The sequence below is a fragment of the Equus asinus genome, chromosome 21 (assembly GCF_041296235.1).
Source record: "Equus asinus isolate D_3611 breed Donkey chromosome 21, EquAss-T2T_v2, whole genome shotgun sequence".
NCBI classification, from domain to species: domain Eukaryota; kingdom Metazoa; phylum Chordata; class Mammalia; order Perissodactyla; family Equidae; genus Equus; species Equus asinus.
Genome location: NC_091810.1, coordinates 19,209,423 through 19,227,520, shown reverse-complemented (window position 1 = coordinate 19,227,520; position 18,098 = coordinate 19,209,423). Strand labels below are relative to the sequence as shown.

The 18,098-nt window shown below is 48.4% G+C and overlaps 1 protein-coding gene across 12 annotated transcripts in view; it reads right to left on the bottom strand.

The window, feature by feature from the left end:
• Positions 1 to 18,098, bottom strand: part of SRGAP3 (SLIT-ROBO Rho GTPase activating protein 3) — a 246,090-nt gene that overhangs the window by 51,365 nt on the left and 176,627 nt on the right. For 5 of the 12 annotated variants that reach the window (XR_011496353.1, XM_070492686.1, XM_070492689.1 and 2 more), the window contains exons 9-11: positions 16,772 to 16,969; positions 12,209 to 12,293; positions 4,704 to 4,797 (exon numbers count right to left, since the gene is read on the bottom strand). Coding sequence is in view for 9 of the 12 variants with exons in the window: in XM_070492686.1 (XP_070348787.1) it covers positions 4,704 to 4,797; positions 12,209 to 12,293; positions 16,772 to 16,969 (377 nt within the window). In the remaining 3 variants the exon portion in view is untranslated. Of the gene's footprint in view, positions 1 to 4,703; positions 4,798 to 4,817; positions 6,500 to 8,639; positions 8,791 to 12,208; positions 12,294 to 16,771; positions 16,970 to 18,098 lie in introns of those variants that run through there. The other 7 variants (XR_011496354.1, XM_014857939.3, XM_044754247.2 and 4 more) reach the window with 3 other exon arrangements.

The following is an 18,098-nucleotide window of genomic DNA, read 5'->3' as shown; positions in this document are numbered from 1 at the left end:
GGGCAGAGAGACACTCTGTAGCCTGAGAAAGCAAGAGACTTTCAAACATGATTGGAAGGGTTAATTTTCATTATTTTGGCTTAAATTCTTCACCCAGTCTCAGCTCCCAATGGACCAGAGCACTGATCTTCCTAATGCCTCTTGGCATTTCAAATGCACTTGACTAATCTTTATTTCATTGACCTAAGCACCAGGCAATTATTATTCTTATTTTAGGGATGAAGAAACTGACGCCAAGAGGGAGGCTGCAGCTTCTTTGGGGTCCCTGGGTGACCCAGGACAACGACTACATCCTGTTCTTTAGTCAAGTACACTTTCAGTTAAAGCGCTTTCAAATCCATGACCACATCCAAGGTCAGCTCAACCCTGTACGTATGGCCTCATTTTACAGAAGCAGAATCTGAGGCCTAGAAAGGGGAACTGGCAGAGCCAGGCCCCAAACCCAGGCTTCTTTGGCTCCAAGTCCACAATTTTTACCACCGGGCCAGTCATGGAGCCGTAGGGCACTTTTTCATTTCCAGCCAAGGATTCATCCATCCCATTAACCCTTGCCAGTGGAGGACCCATGGGGTCAGGTTGAAAGTGTCTTGCTTTACTTTAGGATCTCCATTCCCTGTGCTCCACAGTTGGCCACAGGGAGGGGAAACCATAGCATGGTTCACTAGGAACAGTGAAACAGCCACAAACACTGGACCAGTTTCCAGAGTTGCTCACCATGCATATACCTGTGTTGGCTTATTTGCTCATCTTTCGCCACCCAAGTTGGCCTGACTCAATGCTGCCAGTCTTCCAGGGCAAAATGGCTTTATGAGGTTAGGAGGAGGGCCCCTAACCAAGAGAGGCAGTCTGTTTTCAAATGGCTTAGTTCGCAATTTGGGGAGCAAGAAGTGGGGACCCAGCCTGGCACAGATAATGTCCACACGTGACAAGAAAGACCTGGTCCCCCAGGTCTTGATTGACTTTCGTGAATGGGCAAGAAATCTTCCGGACTTTGGAGCCAATCAAGGTGAATGAGATTCATGCTGCCTCTGCTCACTGGCCTCGTTGAGCCCATCTCCCTCAGTAGCCCAGCCCTCTGGGAAACTGCAACCAGCTCCTCCTAGGCGTTTGTGTATTGAGCAAATGTGGCTAGCTGCAGGACATGCATGGGCAAAGACACAGTTGAATCCAAATATCATGCCACCCAAACATGGGAACCAAAATAACAGCACAGACCAAAATTTTGAAATGAAACAACAGGCAAGATTATTTCAAGCCCATCTTGGATCTCTGTCAATTTGGTTAGCTAGGTCCATGTCATTTCTTTTTTCTTAAGTTACCTATTTTTTGAGGATGTGGGTAGATGGAGGTGATATTTCTGACAACAGATCTGCTTCTGAATTTCCAAATGCCAAAAGAGAGTGCCAAAAATGTGACACAAGGCCATAGGTTTTAAGTCTTGGGATCAGGAATAACTTGAAGATAGCAACTTCGCCACCTTGTTTTCATAGGGTTTTGGGTTTCTGTTTTTGAACATTCTCAGGTCATTTCCTCACCTCACATTGCATGATACCCTCACAACAGCCCTGTGAGGTAGGCAAGAATTATTAAACCCACTTAAAACGTAAGGCAAATGAGCCCATGAGAGACTAAGAAACTTGCCCAAGGTCACATAGATAATATGTGATTGAGGCTGGGGATAGAATTAAGCTACTCAGTAGGAAGACTACTTAAGATTCTAGTGTGAATATGTAATTGGGAAGTTGACTTTATCTCAGAACATCCAGCAGTAGCATTAAATTATCTATTAAATTGGCCAGCAAGAGTGGAGACTCTTAATGCAGATGTTGGACACCCAATATCAAAAAATCTAGGGTGCCCAGCTGGAGGGTTTCCTTAATAAATCCTAAGGATTTTTCTCTCTTTAAGTTTACAAAATGGACTAAAGGGAAAATAGGATGCTTTTTCCCATGTCTCCTGCCCAATCCACAAGGCAAAGGGCTGTTCAAATCACAGAGGGATTTCTTTCTCTGTGTGGTGCTCTGTGCACTGACCGGAATCTCTGACAAGGAAACGTAGCTATCCCAACTTTGCAGGACATCAAATCGAGACCGACTTACTGAAGTGCTGGGTGGGGCACAAAGTGGGGAGCAGGGGGGCAGCTCAGCCAAGGAAAGTGGGGCAGCCTAAGCCTTCCATCTCTTCTGCTGCTCAGTTGCAGAGCAAAAAGGAAAGAAAGAGAGAGAAAGAGGCAGGGAAAATAGGAACAGAGAAAGCCACGGAGAGGAAGAAAGAGAAACCAGAGACCAATGTCCCCTTTCTGCCTTTGAACCAATAGGAAAATTAACATACATTGGCAACACAGGAATTGTCCTCAAAATTATTCTGTGACCAAAAGGATGGTGATTAAAATTTTCCCTAGACAACCCAACAGACATGGGTGTCAACATCCAAGATGGCGCAGTTCAATGGTGGTCAGGCTCTCGGAGGCTGTGTGTGGGTGCATGTCAGGCTGCATCTGTTTGGACAAGAAATCTCAAGTGATTTCACTGCTAATCCAGACCACAGGGGCAAGTCAACCTGGGTTAGGGAAGCCAGTCTTTAGTCTGAGTAACCATAACCAAACCTTACGTTTGCATCTGGCTTTGCCATTTACCACACACTTTTCAAGTGCATTATTGCATCTGGTTGGCCTACTTACACGGTTATTATGAATCTGGGCTATTCTAAGGTTCTTAAGTGTGAGAAAAAATATAATGTGTTGCAGCCTATGTGCAAAAAATTGGTCTGTCTATACACAGCCAGCAGCAACTTGGCTAAGGGGACCTGCTCAAATGACCATCCAAATGACACCAACCTTGGGCAGGAAACTACGGAACATACAGAAAGCCATAGCACCCCTCTCACCCCGGGCCTTTAAGATTTATTTTAAAACCACTTCCAAGTTGGCGATGCACTGCACAAGTGAAAAAAATGATTTTTGGAAGTAACGGGAAGCTTTTAGTTTACTGACAAAGTTGCCTTTGACCTTGGCCAAGGGCCTGAGTGCAGATGGCTACGTGTGCAGCATAATGCAGCATATCCAAGTGGGAGGTCTATAACCTAGCTTGGATTTCCCAGGCCCTAAGTCAAAGAGGGTGTGGAAAGACAACATCTCAGAGGGCTTTATCTAAAAAGACAAAAACAAACAAACAAAAAACCCTCAACTTTTCTCTGAGGAAGACCTGGGACGTGGCCAAGGGTTTGATTAGAGGCCTCTCCTGCAGTCTGCTGGAACCGTTTTCCCCCACATAAGTTCTAGGAACTAGGAGGGAGGAAGGGACGGCTCCATCCGTCCCCCATCTGTTTCACTATTTGCAGACTTTGGTGTAAAATGTGGCTTCTGTTGTTTTGGGACTATGACACCATCCTCTTGCCAGAAAATAAATAAATAAGGAGTTTGTTTCTAAAAGGTTCTTAGAAACTGACCCTGCACATCTGCTGCCCCATGTGCTGGAAGGTCCTCGCTTGGCATCATGAATCACCTGGATGTTCCCAGACTGCTGGGGCCCAGAGGAACCCCTGCACAGGCTAAGCTTCTGGAGAGCCCTGAGTCTCCCCCATCCTGGGCCCAGCAAACTGAAAGCCCCAGAGCTTTCCAGGACGCTTCCCAGCAACTCCCTTCCAGATGAGCAGGAGAGAGTTGAGGGTTCTTCTCTCTCCTGCCAAGTATGACAGCTTTCCAGGATTCTGGGCCACTGGGAAGAATTTGTGGGGAAAGGATGTCATTGGGTCATTGGGCCAAAAGGCAGCTCTCAACTGCCACACCAGAGAAAAGTGCAGGCTGAGAGGCCACTGGCTGAACTCACGTTGGGCAGGGGATAGCTACTGCTGGGAACTGGGACACGGCTGGCTCGAGGAACCACCCCGACAGCGACAGGGCTGCTTATGGATCTAAACTCTCTGAAAGTGGAGGAAAGGCGCAGTTGCTGAAAGAAAGCCCATCAGCTATCCGCTGCCAAGTGGAAAGTGTTCACTGGCTCTGGTCTGCTCAGGGGAAAGCGCAAAGGGTAATGTCGAGCAAGCTGGAAAGAAAGCAGAAGTTGCCCGTGTGTTACTCTCCCAGCAAGGGAGTCGGCCACCAGTCCATCCAAGGGCCTGTGAGGTCTGAAGCCAGGGTGCGGGCAGCGGGCACAAATGTTGAGATGCGCATGCGTATGCCCAGATGTGTGCGATACGAGCCAAATCCAAAGCCTTGGCAAATGGGGAGCCTAGGCTGGCCCCACGCCGGGGCTGGGTGTTTTGCTCAGCAGCCATGTAACAGATGGGGAGTCAGGTCAACAGCTACCCCACAGCCTCTGGCCTCCGCTGGTTGCCCGCAGCCACTCTGCAATGTATGTATGTCCACCCGATGGACAGCGCGAAGGGGCGGGGAAAGGGGAGGGGGATACCCCACTGACCACGAAAGCCACCCCCTCCACCACGCCTGAGGGGGCGTGGCTTCACCAGTGGAAGGCTAGAAAAAGCAGAGCAGCCCGAACACTGCATTTGCCTCCCCTCTGAGCACAGCCACGCCAACCCGCAGGGACGTTGGTGAAGAGCTGTCCCACTCTAGGAACAGCCCAGCATCTCGGAGCTCTCAGCAGGTCTGTCTGCCCACCTTCCCGCCTCTCCTGCTCCTCCCACCTCATCCCACTCCCCACCCCAGGCAGCAGGTGAAAGAAAACAAGCTCCCCGGCTCTTACCTGGTTGTGCCGCATTCTGCTCTCTCCCCTGGAAAGAAAAGTATACATTGAGGTTTACTTGTTGTTGTTTTAACTCGAGAACATTCATCTTTTTCTAAAAACAAACAAAAAAAAAATGTGAAATGGGACATCTAATTATGCCTAAGGTATGGTCTGTTGGAAAGAACTGAGTCTTATTAAATCCCCAGGGCCTCCCATACATTTCATTTTATATTGTCCACATACATTTTTTCCAATGATTCTCAAACTACAGCCTGCTGACCACTTGCATCAGAATCATCCGGGGCTCTTGTTAAAAATGCAGATTCCTTGGCTCTTCCGTGGTCCTCCTGACTCAGAATCTCTGAGCTAAGAACCCAGGAACCTGCATCTGCACAAGCACCCCAGGCGATCCCTTCTGTGCAGAGCAAAGCTCAAGGACTCGTGCACTGCTGTACCTCAACCAAGGTTTACTGAGCACCTGTCATAGGCCCCGCCCTGAAGGGCACCAGACATAAGACAGCTTCTTCTAGTTCCTCAACCCTGCTAGCCTTTCATCCCCATGCCTTTATTCTTGGCTGAAGACCTTCTCACTTCCTTCCCTGGAAAAGAAAATCAGTAAAACAGGTCTCAGAGTGTCTCCATGAGACCCAGCCACCTACCTGCACCTGCTCCCGCCCCCTCTCCCCCCACAGGGTGCTCTGGAGGAAGCATCCTACTTCTGCCAAAGCCCAGAGCTTTGAATGTGCTCTGGTCCCACCTCCTCCGCCCTTCTCGAGGGCTCTGTTTCTGCCTGTGCCTCCCATGTCTCTCATATCTTCAATCTCCTCCCTTCTGGGTCATTTTCATCAGCATATCAACATGTTCTGGATACGTATACCCTAGCTTTTAAATCTCCCCATGACCCCATTTCTCTAACTACATCCTCATTTCTCAGCTCTCCTTTACAGCGAAATTTCCTGAAGGAGATGTCTAAAAGCACTGTTGCTTCCTCCTCTCTGATTCGCCCCTCACTCCATTGCAGTTGGCCCCTGTCCTCACCACTCCATGGAAACAGTTCTGTGTGGCTGAACCCAATGTCTTCTCTGCTCTTATCTGACTTCTCAGCATCATCAACTCGGGTAATTACTCCCTTCTTCTTATAAAGCTTTCTCCTCTTGATTGGCATAATTCCACATTTTCCAGGTATCCTTCCTGTCCTACTGGTCATTCCTCAGTTTCTCTTGCTGTCTGATCCTCATCTCCCCATCCTCTAACCTCTAAATGTTGGCATGCCCCCAGGATGCCTACCCAGATCTTCTCTTCTCTTTCTACGCACTCTCTCTAGGTGATCTCAGATGCTTACTGAGGGCTCCCTAATCTTATCTCCAGATGGTACATTTCCCTGGAATTCCAGACTCAAATCACTGCCCTCTTTTATTTTTAACAGCTTTATTGAGGTATAATTTACATAGCATAAAATCCACCCATTTGTAGTTTATTTTTAGTAAATATTCAAAATTCTGCAACCGTCACCACAGTTCAACTTTAGAACATTGCCATCACACAAGAAAGATCCCTTGTGCCAATTGACAGTCACTCCCTCTTCTAATCCAACCACTAATCCACTCTGTCTCCATAGAGTTGCTGATTCTGGACATTTCATAAAAATGGAATCATGCGATGTGTGGTCTTCTGCATTTTGGCTGCTTTCACTTAGCATAATGCTCTTGAGGTTTATCCATAGAGCCTGACTCAGTACTTCATTCCTTTTATGGTGCCGTGAGAGCCTCCAGGCCAGTGCTCTCCAATAGGAAGTATAATGCAAGCCACAATTCCTAGTAGCCACATTACAAAAAGTAAAGAGAAACAGTGGAGATTAATTTCAATAATGTATTTAACCTAAAATATCAAAAATATTAGCATTTCAATATGTATCAATATAAAAAATTAAGATTTTTTATATATGGATACATCTATTTATTATATATGGATATATATTTATATATGTGTAAATATATATATTTATATACATATCGTACTAACTCTGAAATCTGGTGTTCATTTTACACATCTCAGATCAGACTGGCCATGTTTCAAGTGTTCAATACCCACATGTGGCTCATGGCCACCACACTGGACAGCATAGCTCTCAACTCCAGAATCCCATTCAGCATCACGTGCAGCAACTCTTTAAAAGAAAGAACCGAGCATTTATTTTCTCTACAGAAAACAATGCTGGATGGGGCTGGGGAGAGAAATGGGGGGAGGAAGAGAGTCACAGAGGTCTGAAAATAGAACTTGGGGTGAATCAACATACAATTCCTTAATTCCTAACCAAAGCCACAAGCAGTTACAAAAGTGACTGCAGTTTGTTGAATTGCAGCCAAAGACCAAAGCAGGAAAAGAGAAAAGTTAGGTAAAACAGACAAATTTGTTCTGCTTAATTTGATTGCGTGTATGGGCTCCGGGGCAAAATCCTATCAGACATGAGTTTGAGTTAAATTTTCATGTAGACCCAAGACCCCAAGTCGGAGCTCGTGGCGGCCCGTGACAGGGGCGAGCCAATGGCCTGCATTGACTATAAAACATATGGTTTCGTTAGGGCTGCAGTCAACTGTGCAACCCTGACTTACAAAGGGGACCTGCTCCGCCGCCTCCTGGTTCCAAAATTGCCCACTCCTCCATGTGCTCACTACAGCCTAGTCACACTGCCCTTCCTTAATGCTAACTCCCACATCCCTCTCACCTTTGCATGTGCTACCCCCTCTGCCCCTGACAGCCTTCCCCAGTTTTTCATGTAGCTGGGGCCTTCTCATCCTTCAGTCTCAGCTTAAACATCACTTCCGCTCTGAGGCCTCTCTGATCACCCAGCCTAAAGCAGGTCCCCCCTCACACCCCTATGTGCACAATTGTTCTCTGTCTGAGCCCAGCTTTCCCATCCATGCTACTTATCACAGTTATAATTCTTTACTTGATAGTTTGTTTACTGTTTGAGGTCTCTCTTCCCCATGAGGGCAGGAACTTTTTCTCTCTTGTATACACTATACCCCCAGTCCTGGCTGAGCACAGCACCTGGGCTTCTAGATAGACAGATGGACAGATGAATGGATGGCCAGGGGCAGGGAGGGAAGAAGCGGGAGGTAGGAATGAAAGAGTTTAGGTCCTGGAGTGGAACGTCAGAACACACTCCGAGCAGACTTGCCTCTGGCAAAGCATCTCATAGATTCTCCTTCAGCTTTAGACTCACATTCCAGCCCTCAAGAACCCCATTACCAACATCTTTTGGAATAAATTGTCTCAAATTCTAACAAACAGCAGAAATAAAAAAATGCTCTGCCCTTTACCTTCTGAGATCTGTTTGGATTTTAAAAAAAAATATTTTATAGTTGGTGGCTCATTTTCTAGAAGGTCAGACTGTCTGGTCCTGGTGGACGTTTTGCTCTGTAATGGGCTATTAAATCTTGGCCTGAAAAGGTTATGTCCCATCCCTTTTACAGACAATGCACTATTCATCCTTGAGGGGCCAGAGTAAATTGAAAAGCCACTCGTATCCTGGGTGTAAACCCCGGAGCTCACAGACTACCCACAGCAATAAAAAGGTCAGAGAGCTAAGACTGAGAGATGATGATAAACTGAGAATCCTCTGGCCAATTAAACGACATAGCGACAGCCAAGGGCGTATATGGCTGTGAGCTCTTGTTCCCAAGATGCGGCAGTGACATTTCTAACTAGGAATGCCAATTTGCAGGGTACCTGGGAGCTTTCTGACTTGTGTGTCTTGGGTCAGTGATGTTCAAAAATTTGCTTCTAAGAAAAAGTGGCCCAAAAGATTCCACGCTTCCTCTAACCTGTGGTTTCTTTGAGCCATGCTGTCAAAAGAGTACTTGAGGGAAACTGAGGCACATGATACTTCATTTCATTAAAAAAAAAAAAAGAAGCCAGTCAAAATATTCTGCCTGGCCCCATATTTCTCACCTGTTTTCAAGATTTCCAGATTGTCCCTCTCAATACAACAGAGCCCTGAGACAACATGACAGGCCATGGATGCGGGTGTGACTACCCTAGCCCCACTCTTAGGGTAGCTCTACTGACTGGAAGGGTCCATATGTGCAGGTAGGTGAACCATCTGTTGACACCAGAAGAATGAATTAGCCAAGATTCTGAGCTGTCTTTGGCTTGCTCAAGTTTCTCATGCCCCCCTTTACCCAACAGGCAAGAACTTTATCACCCAGGAGAACCAATTCTCCCAATGCGCTAGAATCCACATACACCTAGCATGCCATGGGGATACAAAAATGACTGAAGATTTAGTCTCAGCTTCAGTTTTTTCAGTAATTTTTAACTTTAGCGAATAATCATGTATCGATATTCATTAATAGTGACAAATATACCATACGCATGTAAGATGAAGATATTAAAAATAGGGGAAATTGGATGTGGAGTATGTGGGAACTCTGTACTATCTTTGCAAATTTTCTGTAAATCTAAAACTATTCTAAAACAACGAGTTTATTAAAAAACAAAGTAAAACAAAGACACGAGAAGAAAACCTTCCCAGAAATGACTAGTCTAACAAGACCCATCCTGGTTATGAAAGAAGCCCGTGGCTTTTCCACTGCTGGCTTCCTAGAAAGCAGGACGATGGAGAGTCTTCCAGATGACTCTTTCTTAGCCGCCCTTGTACGTCTGAAGCTGCATTTTCCTGCAGTTTTTTGTTGCTGTTCAGCTCAAAACTTAGAAGAAGGACTGGTAAACCACATCTCAGAGCAAGGTGTAGCTGAAGGCTAAAGGAACATGGAAGACCAAATGGGTCAGGAGTTACGCCAACCAAAACTAATTATTAGTATTATTTCATTAAGGCCATTCAGACAAGGGCAGTAATAAAAGGTTGCATCTGACAGCCCTCATGGGGGAGCTGGAGAGAAGCACTTTCTCATCCAGGATCTTATTTTTTAAAAGAACATCTAGTTTTCTAAATCCAGGGCATCTGATTTCGAAAATACAAGTAGCCACCAACTCACAGGGACTCGCTTTCTGTTACACAGCTCATGAGAAACAGCCCCAGCCCCCACTCCCCTGACCGTAAAAATGGATCCTCCTCTTTAATGCTAGCTGTGGAAGCTGCCTCCATTATACACTCACGCGAGCTCCTCTTTAGAACTTTCTGGCTCTTCATTTTCTCTCCATTCTTGCTGTTTTGGTTCCCTCTGTTACCCACACTCCTGCCCCACTCACCTGGCCCAGTACCAAAATGTCAGGATGAGTAGAATTTGGATGGCAGGGAGGGGAATGAAGAAAAAGCTCCTTGCAACTCACTCTTCCCCACCCTTACAACCTAGTCAGTGAGTTTGGACAAATGCATACACCTACGCATAAACACCCCCAAATCAGGACATAGAGCCTTTCCATCAACCCCAAAGTTCTCCAGCTCTCACCGGCTGGAACACAAAAACTCAACTATGGTGACAGAAGTCAGATCAGTGGTTGCTTGGGGTAGAGATGGGGGGACTGACTGCAAAGGGGCACAAGGGAACTGTGGGTGTGGCGGGGATGTTCTGTATCTTGATTTGAGTGGTGCTGGTTATACCCGTGTGTATATGTTTGTCAAAAGGGATTCTACACATAAAATGGGTGTGCTTTATTATATATACATATGTCAATAAAGTCGATTGAAAAAATTCCCTCGGTATTAGCCTTAAAGCCCTGGTTATTCCTCCTGCTTGAAAACCTTCCCAGCACTCCTGGGCCCATGCTGATCCCTTCCTCTCCTGATTCACAGCCCTCCGAGTCTGTGCTGTTCACCTGGCAATTCACCCAGTATTTCTATGTGACAGTGTTATCGCTATTTAATTTTTCATGAATTCATGAGTTGTCTCCCAGCTACACTACAAGTGCCTCGGGATGGGAAATGGTTTAATTTCTCACCGTTTCCTCTGAAGCATGGGGCTCACAAATGCCAAGCACCTGCAGATCCCAGCAGCCTCCTTGATGGCCGCCGAGAGGACGGTATCAGGGAGGACTCGTGTGGCCAGAGCACAGCCACTGGACAGTGCACCCACAGGGAGAAGACAGTGATCCAGAGAGGGGCAAGGACGTGCTGTGGACAACAAACCCTCGCCGGCCAACGAGCGCCAGCCCCCAGCACAGCTCTCGTCCTGTCAAGCTCCTCCTTCCCCGAAAACTCCTGGGTGATCCCAGGCCTGCTTCCATCTGTCATCTCGGGATCTACCGGCATCATCACCTTAGAAATTCCCTTCATCTCTCTCATGTTGGCCCCTATTTCCTGGATCCTGGGTCCTTTTCCTTTCAGTGGAGCACATCCTTCAGCCAACAGCCCTTTCCAAACAGAACAGAAGAATGTATCTGGATGTGGGGCTCATGATACTCCAAGCAGGGCCCAGCAGCTTCAGAAACCCCAGCTCAGCTGCTCCCCTCACAGCCGAGCCTCACACCAGGACTTGCTGCAAACCATCCGTGCCCTTGGGGCTGAGTTCACGCCCTGGTGACCTTTCCATTCAACATTCATTCAGTCACTATTAACTGAGTGCCTACTCTGAGCCAGGCACTGTACTAGGCATGGGAGATAAAGTGGTAGGTAAAATAAGCCAGGAAGTCCCCACTCAGGTTGAAGATATGATACTGCTGGGGGTGGGAGCATGACCAAAGACAATAAGCAAATGAACTGGATAAAACAGGATGATTTCACATGATGATGAGCGAAAGGAAGAAAACCAAACAGAAAGTGTTTTGGAACAGAGGTGGTGATTCCATGAGGTTGGGTGGCAAGGAGAGGCTGGTGGAGAAAGTGATATCTGTGCTGACAGCTGAAGGATAAGGAGCCATCCATACAGAGATCTAGGGTAAGAGCACTCCAGGCAGAGGGAACAGCAGATGCAAAGGCCCTGGGGCAGGAATAAGCTCCATGAATTTTGAAGGGCAGAAAGGAGCTCAGTGTGGCTGGAGCACAGTAAGGGAGTGGAGAATGGTATGAGGTCAGGGAAGCAGGCGGAGGTCAAATGACATAAGGCCTTGTGTGTCATAAGAGCAATTGGGATTTTATTCCAACCATCGCTGGAAGTCTTTGGGTAGATTTAAGCCTAGTCCCCAGGTCCTCAAGGACCAAACCCTGCCTTACACATCTGGATTTTTCTTTTTTGGACCTAGAATCCTAGCCAGGCACTCCGATAGTATTCCTGGTAAGTAGATCTGCTGAGAAGCATCAGTGTGGACCCCTGTGTTCCTGAATTCCCACCCCCTACCTATTGTGGACCCTTCTATCACTTTGCCTTGGACCCTCCCCACAACCTGAACTAAGATGTGTGCTTGCCCCGTATTTTCTGCAGCCAGACTGGACCCTCTCAGCATCTGAAGCAGGGCTGTAGACTACAGACTGTACCAGCCCGCCCCGTCCTGGAGGGCAGCTCCGGTACCAGGCCTGGTTCTGCCAAGTGCCCGATGTCTCAAGCTGAAACAGCTCAAGGGGCCACAACAAAACCCAGTGGGGGAGGCAGCCCCTCATCACAGGCCTGCGCCACCCGACTCACCTTCACCCAGGGTCTGCTTGAGCAAGTCGTGCTTGGCCTGCAGCTTAGTGATGAGGTTACTGCCGTTCACATATTCTTTAAATTTCTGTAAGACACAGGCACAAGGACATTACAGACTGCAGGCCTGAATCCTCCCGTCTCTGCCTCTGGAACGGCCCGCCAGGGCAGGGAGGTCAAAAGGAGACGGCGCCTCCCTCCTGGACCTGGCGTGGGGCAGAGGGGGGCCTCTGTGCTTCTCCATCAGGCCCCCGGCTCTGCCGAGCCCAGCTGTCGGGTCCTCTGAGAGCTCCAGGCATTTCGGGTCGGTTTCGGGAACACAAAGGAAGCTCAGGGGAGCAGCGAAGGGTGCTTCTGCCAGGTGAGGATGGCGGGAGCTCCCAGGGGAGGGCTTCTTTGGTTTTCAAAGCTCCTCTCTGGGCTTCAGGGCCGACAGCAATAACGATGGGAACCGCCCCTGGGGGCACGCAGAGCGCTTTATCCCATCAGTCAGAGAGGAGCCTCGGAACAAGTCTGTCTTTCATCTGGCCCAGCTCTGAAGGAGGACGGGCTGTGCAGGCCCCTCGAGACGGTCCGATTAAAATAACCTGAACTGCACTGGGGGATACGATTTTCTTCTTTTTACAGAAGAGACAGGTGAGGCTGGCACAGGGAAGCGACTTTCCCAAGGTCCCCAGGCTGCCTCTAGTTCAGGGGTCCAGACAAGCACAATGCAGTTCAGAGGAGCGTCGAGGGGGCCATCCAGAAGAGATGGCAGCTACCTCCCCCAGTTCAGCCGGGCCTCAGCCACACCTCTGCACAGGTGCCAGCTTCCCTCACCGGCCACCCACTCAGCATCACCGAAACACAAGCCCAGAGCGTGGCCTGCCTTGGCTGGACTTGAGCGGCCCTAGGTGCCAGCCATGCCCAGTTCATGGCTGGATCCCCAGTGCCTGCAGCTGTGCTTGGTATATAGTCAGCACTGAGAAATTTAGCTGACTCCCTGACCTGGTGGGGCGGATGTGGCAGAGTAGGGAGAGAGACAAGAAGCTAACGATAAAAGTCAGTAACATACACAATTGGTCAGATGGTGGTGAATGCTACGGATGAAAATAAGGCAGGGACGGGGGCCTAGGCGTCAGGGTGGACCTCGTGGCAAAGCTGACATTTGAGCCAAGGCCTGAAGTCGGTGAGGAAGGGCCGTGTGGGCACCCGGGGAAGGAGTGCTCTAAGCAGCCGGAATGGCAATTGCAACAGCCCTGAGAATGAAGGCACGGGGATGGGTGATGGCCCCAAATCTGCCAGCCACGTTCTCAGGAGAAACCCATTCTATCACCCCAGCCAGAATGCTCAGAAAGGGGTGCAGAGGAGCCACGAAGTGAGCTACAGAGGCTCAGGACACCCCAATAAGACCTGTAAAGGAGCGTCTGGAACATCAGCATCTCCCAGTTGAAGACGGGTATAGGGTGTAGGGTGCACGCCCATGGGGTGGAGCAGTGACGTGTGCACAGATAAGACTGGGGTCCTTCACCCTGGCCCCACCTCGGAGGGCTCGGGAATGGCTGAGCCAGTGGGAGGGTGTGGTGTCCCCTCTCCTTGGCCATGGTCCTTAAGCTCCTAGGACCTTGTCCCTGGGTTGTTAAGCATCACTCTCCCTTGTATCTGTAGAGAACTCGACAATTTTCAAACATGCATTTTGTCCTCACCACAATCTCGGACAGCAAATGGGGGAAGCATTGTCACTCCCGTGCTCCCCAGAAGGAGACAGAAGCTGGGAGCTGCAGCCACTCAGTGAGTGGCAGGTGACTGAACATTTCAGGGCCTCTCTGCCCCCTCGGGGTGAAATGACTTGGTGTTTCTCCAGGTGTGGCCTCCTACCCAGCCGGGGAGAGGGTCACAAGGCAGCTTCCTGCTCTGCAATACTGCGAGCCCGACCCCTTATTTTCATCTGAGGGCACCGCAGAGGCCAGCAGTGTTCCCATTTCCAGGGCCCACCTCGCAAGGGTGGTAGTCTGGGAACCCATGTGTCTAACCAGCTTCCCACACGATTCAAATACACATTTCAGTTTGATACCTACTCACCTAGAGGCTCTCTCTGGATGCTTCCAGTAATAACACCCCCTGATTTTATCACATGTTTAAGAACTCATCACAACAAGCAGAGCTGAGGAATAAGGAGGTATTTTCTCCACGTGCCTTGCTGCCCCAGTAGCTGAAGCTCTGATCCCAAACACGGAACTCACGCCTTGGTGGGTTGTTCACTGGTCAGTGTGAAGTACACCCCAGGCTCTGGGGTCCATGGACTCTGCCCAATTCTTCCAAGCTTCACGCAGGCGTCACATGAGACCCATGAAGGGGAGAATGCCATCAAATGGTATGGATGCAGTAAAAGGAATATTATGCCCTTAAAAATACCTAAAATATTGTCACAACACAAGTCATGAGGTGTACTAGCCAACCAGGTTGATAAATTGAATATTAAGATTAAAATATAACATCTATGAACCTTAATCATGGATGTTGCTGAATTCTGTCTTTTTTTTAAAATGTGTGTGTGTGTGTGTATATGGGTTTTTTTTTTTTTTTTTTTTTTTTGGCGAGGAAGATTGTCCCTGAGCTAACATCTGTGCCAATCTTCCTCTATTTTGTATGTGGGATGCTGTCACAGCATGGCTTGATGACTGGTGTGTAGGTCCACGCCCGAGATCCAAACCCGCAAACCCCAGGCCACCAAAGCAGAGCACACAAACTTAACCACTATGCCACCAGGCCGGTCCTGTGAATTCTGTCTTTTACTTTCAAGCAGACTGGACCCCTTCTCTGCTTCTGCCACCCAGATTTCTTTGCTTCTGCTGCCAAAGTGGATGAATACTCATGTGCACTCCTCACTTATCCCTGTAAGCCACAAATTTTCTTTGAAAAGACAGCAGGTCCCCAGTAGAAGTGGGGAACCCCAGAAATCGGTATAGGCTGATTTGCTAAGCTAGCTTTGTCTTCTTTCTTGAAAACAACAAAGTCAAAGACTGTTGATGAAGGAAATGCAATATGTGTCAACTATTGGTTTTTGAGAAAGGATTTGACAAGGCCTCTCACAGGATGGAGCTGGATGTTAGAACTGGGTGGGCCTGTGACTGGTTGAATGACCACAGCCTGAAATGCTGATTCGTGGATCAGCATCAGTCTAGAGGCATGTTTTGAACAACTCTGTCTTTGGCCTTGGCCCTGCCATACCCATTAGTTTTTTTATTGACAAGCTTTAAGGTACAGAAGCCATGCTCAGTGAATCTGCAGACGCCACAAGGTCTGAAGAGACAGCATATACATTGAACAACTGGATTAGGATCTTGACAGGCTGGAGCCACGAACTGAATCTATCAAGAGCAAATCTAACTGGTGATAAATAAGAACTACCTAAGACATCGCCTATACATCCTTCAGGAGGAGGGTGGCCTGGTTTAATGGCAGTACATAGGGAACATAGATTTAACTTAGCTCAAATATTAACTTACTTTAAAAAAAAAATGAGCATGATCTTAGGACATATGAAAAGGAGCATACAACCTACTGTAGAAGGAGGTGAAAGTTTAGCTCTCTTCTGTGCTAGTTAGACCACTGAGGGGGTCTCACTTTAGAAGAGGCCTCGACAGACGGAACATGTTCGGGAGAGAATCCCTAGGACGCTGAGGCAACTCAAAATGAAAGCTTAGGAGGCAGGATTGAAAGAATCAGATATGTGTAGCCTGGAGAAATGAAAATGCAGCTCCCTGCAACCACAGCAAAGACTGTCATGTAGAATCAGCGTCTCTCTGGGTCGCCCCAGAGAACAGAATCAAGATCAGTGACCGGAAAGCCTAGCGAGGCAGATTTTTGAAGATAACACAGATAAGGGAAAAGGCTCTAATATCGCTAGCCAGTGTCAAGCCAAACAAAAGGGCTGTTTGCGGGAGGAGAGGAAGCTTTCAATCCTGGGGTGCGTCCAGCAGAGTCAGAAGAATTTTTGGCAGGGCTATGGTTGAATGGGATCAAGCATCAGATAGAAGATGGAAGGTCCCTTATAACCCTAAAATTCTCCGTTCCCTGACCACGTGTTGAACTGAAGCCCCACGCTCGTCCTCGTTCCTCCCCGCCCCTGGCCGAGTGGGATGGAAGTGATCTGGGGTTTGACTGAAGGGTGGCAACTCACCAGCCATCTGCAGGGCTCACCCGGGGTGCGATTTCCAAAGCCCACACCCAAATTTAAGACAATTCAACAGGACAACCACACACATGGCCTCAGGGTTGTTCCGGGGCTTGCCCGGGCACTGTGAGCCACGTTCCTCTCACCCTACTGGAGACAGCTCTCTCTCCGGCTTTTTTCTAGAGCAGGAGAGCTGCAAAACCATCAACCCCAGGTGAATGCCGATGCTACCCACTGCTAAGTCACTTTCTGCATTTCACAAAGCCAAGCCAGGCAGCTCGACTTGAGAAGCACGTTGGAAGAATTTTAGGTCTAACTCACCCGCATGGTTTAGCTGGTTCCTACAAGCTTGAGCTGCTCCCCGAAAGTCACAGACAGACCCTGGGTTCTGGGTGCAGGAGGCCACTTACTGTAAAATAAAACATTTCTGTTTCCTGCTGGTTGGCTCTCCTTTTGGCAATGTTGATCTTGCTCATGTAAGTCTCAGAGGCGGCCGACTTGACGGACTCTGTGGATCGACTGTGTTGGAAGGCGTCGGAGACGTCAAAGTCCTCCACGGTCAGCATGTCCTGTAAGGTCTGCATGGTGGCATCCAGGGTTTTTCTAACCTAGGGAAACACAGCATGTCAACAAAAACCCTTCAGCCGCAGAATGCCTTTGACACCTCCAAGTCATCTTCCCAGCCACTACTTTGTTTCTTCCATATAAACAAAGCCCCTAGGAGGCAGGTAGGACAAAGGTGATCATTCCTATTATATTGATTTGCAAAGTAAGGCCAAGTAGCTGGCTGGGGTGAGAACCCAGGTTGCCCAATATAAAGTCCTTTTATTGGATTGCTTCCGCCAGAGAGAACCTTGGAAAATGTTGTGATGAGGAAGGAACTCGAGTTTCTAGCTTGTTTCTCTTTACCCAGTTATATAGCCCCAAGCTAGCTCCCCCAAAGGGAGGCAGGTCCCTTGAGGAGGGTCAACACAAGAAATACTCTCCGTTCGCTTCATCCAGAGAAGGGAAGGGACAAAGTCTGGGTAAGGTGTGTGGCCATCCTCCATGAATGAACGCTCCAGCTATTTGCCACCTGAGTCCTATCCAAAGGCTGACCGAGAAAAGAGAACCTTGAGGAAGACAGATGCTGAGACACACGCGGTCTAGTCAGTCCTCCAGGACACGAGTGTCTCTCCTGGGGTCAAGTGGGACCCCCGGGAGGCCGCACATGCAGAGCCTGACCTCACAACACCCCTCACTGAACGGTGCCCAAATGGCGGACCCTATCCTTGGATGGAGGCTCATTCCGAAAACGGCCCAGGAGAAACTCATCTACATTCGTTGTTAAATGATTGTCAGTCAAAGTCGCTTTCTTGTCACTCAGATCTCAACTCAGATGTTACCTCCTGGGAGCATTAGCCCCCACCCCCCACATACCATTCTCAACCCAGTGCCTATCACTGTCTGATATTTGCATACTCACTTCACTTATTGGTTGACCTGTTGCTGTGTTTTAACTATTCTCTGCCTTCTCTCACCAGAACATAAACTCCGTGAGAGGCGGTCCTGTGTCGTCTTGCTCACTCACATCAGTCTGCGGCGAGCACAGTGGTTAGTGCACCGTGCGTGCTTAATAAATACCTAAATAAATGGTACTGGAATAAACACTCGTTGAGTGAATCAGTTCTTCTTTCTAGCATAGCCCGACAGAAAGTTCAGGTTCAACATTAAGCATTCCCATGGCCCTGAGCAGCC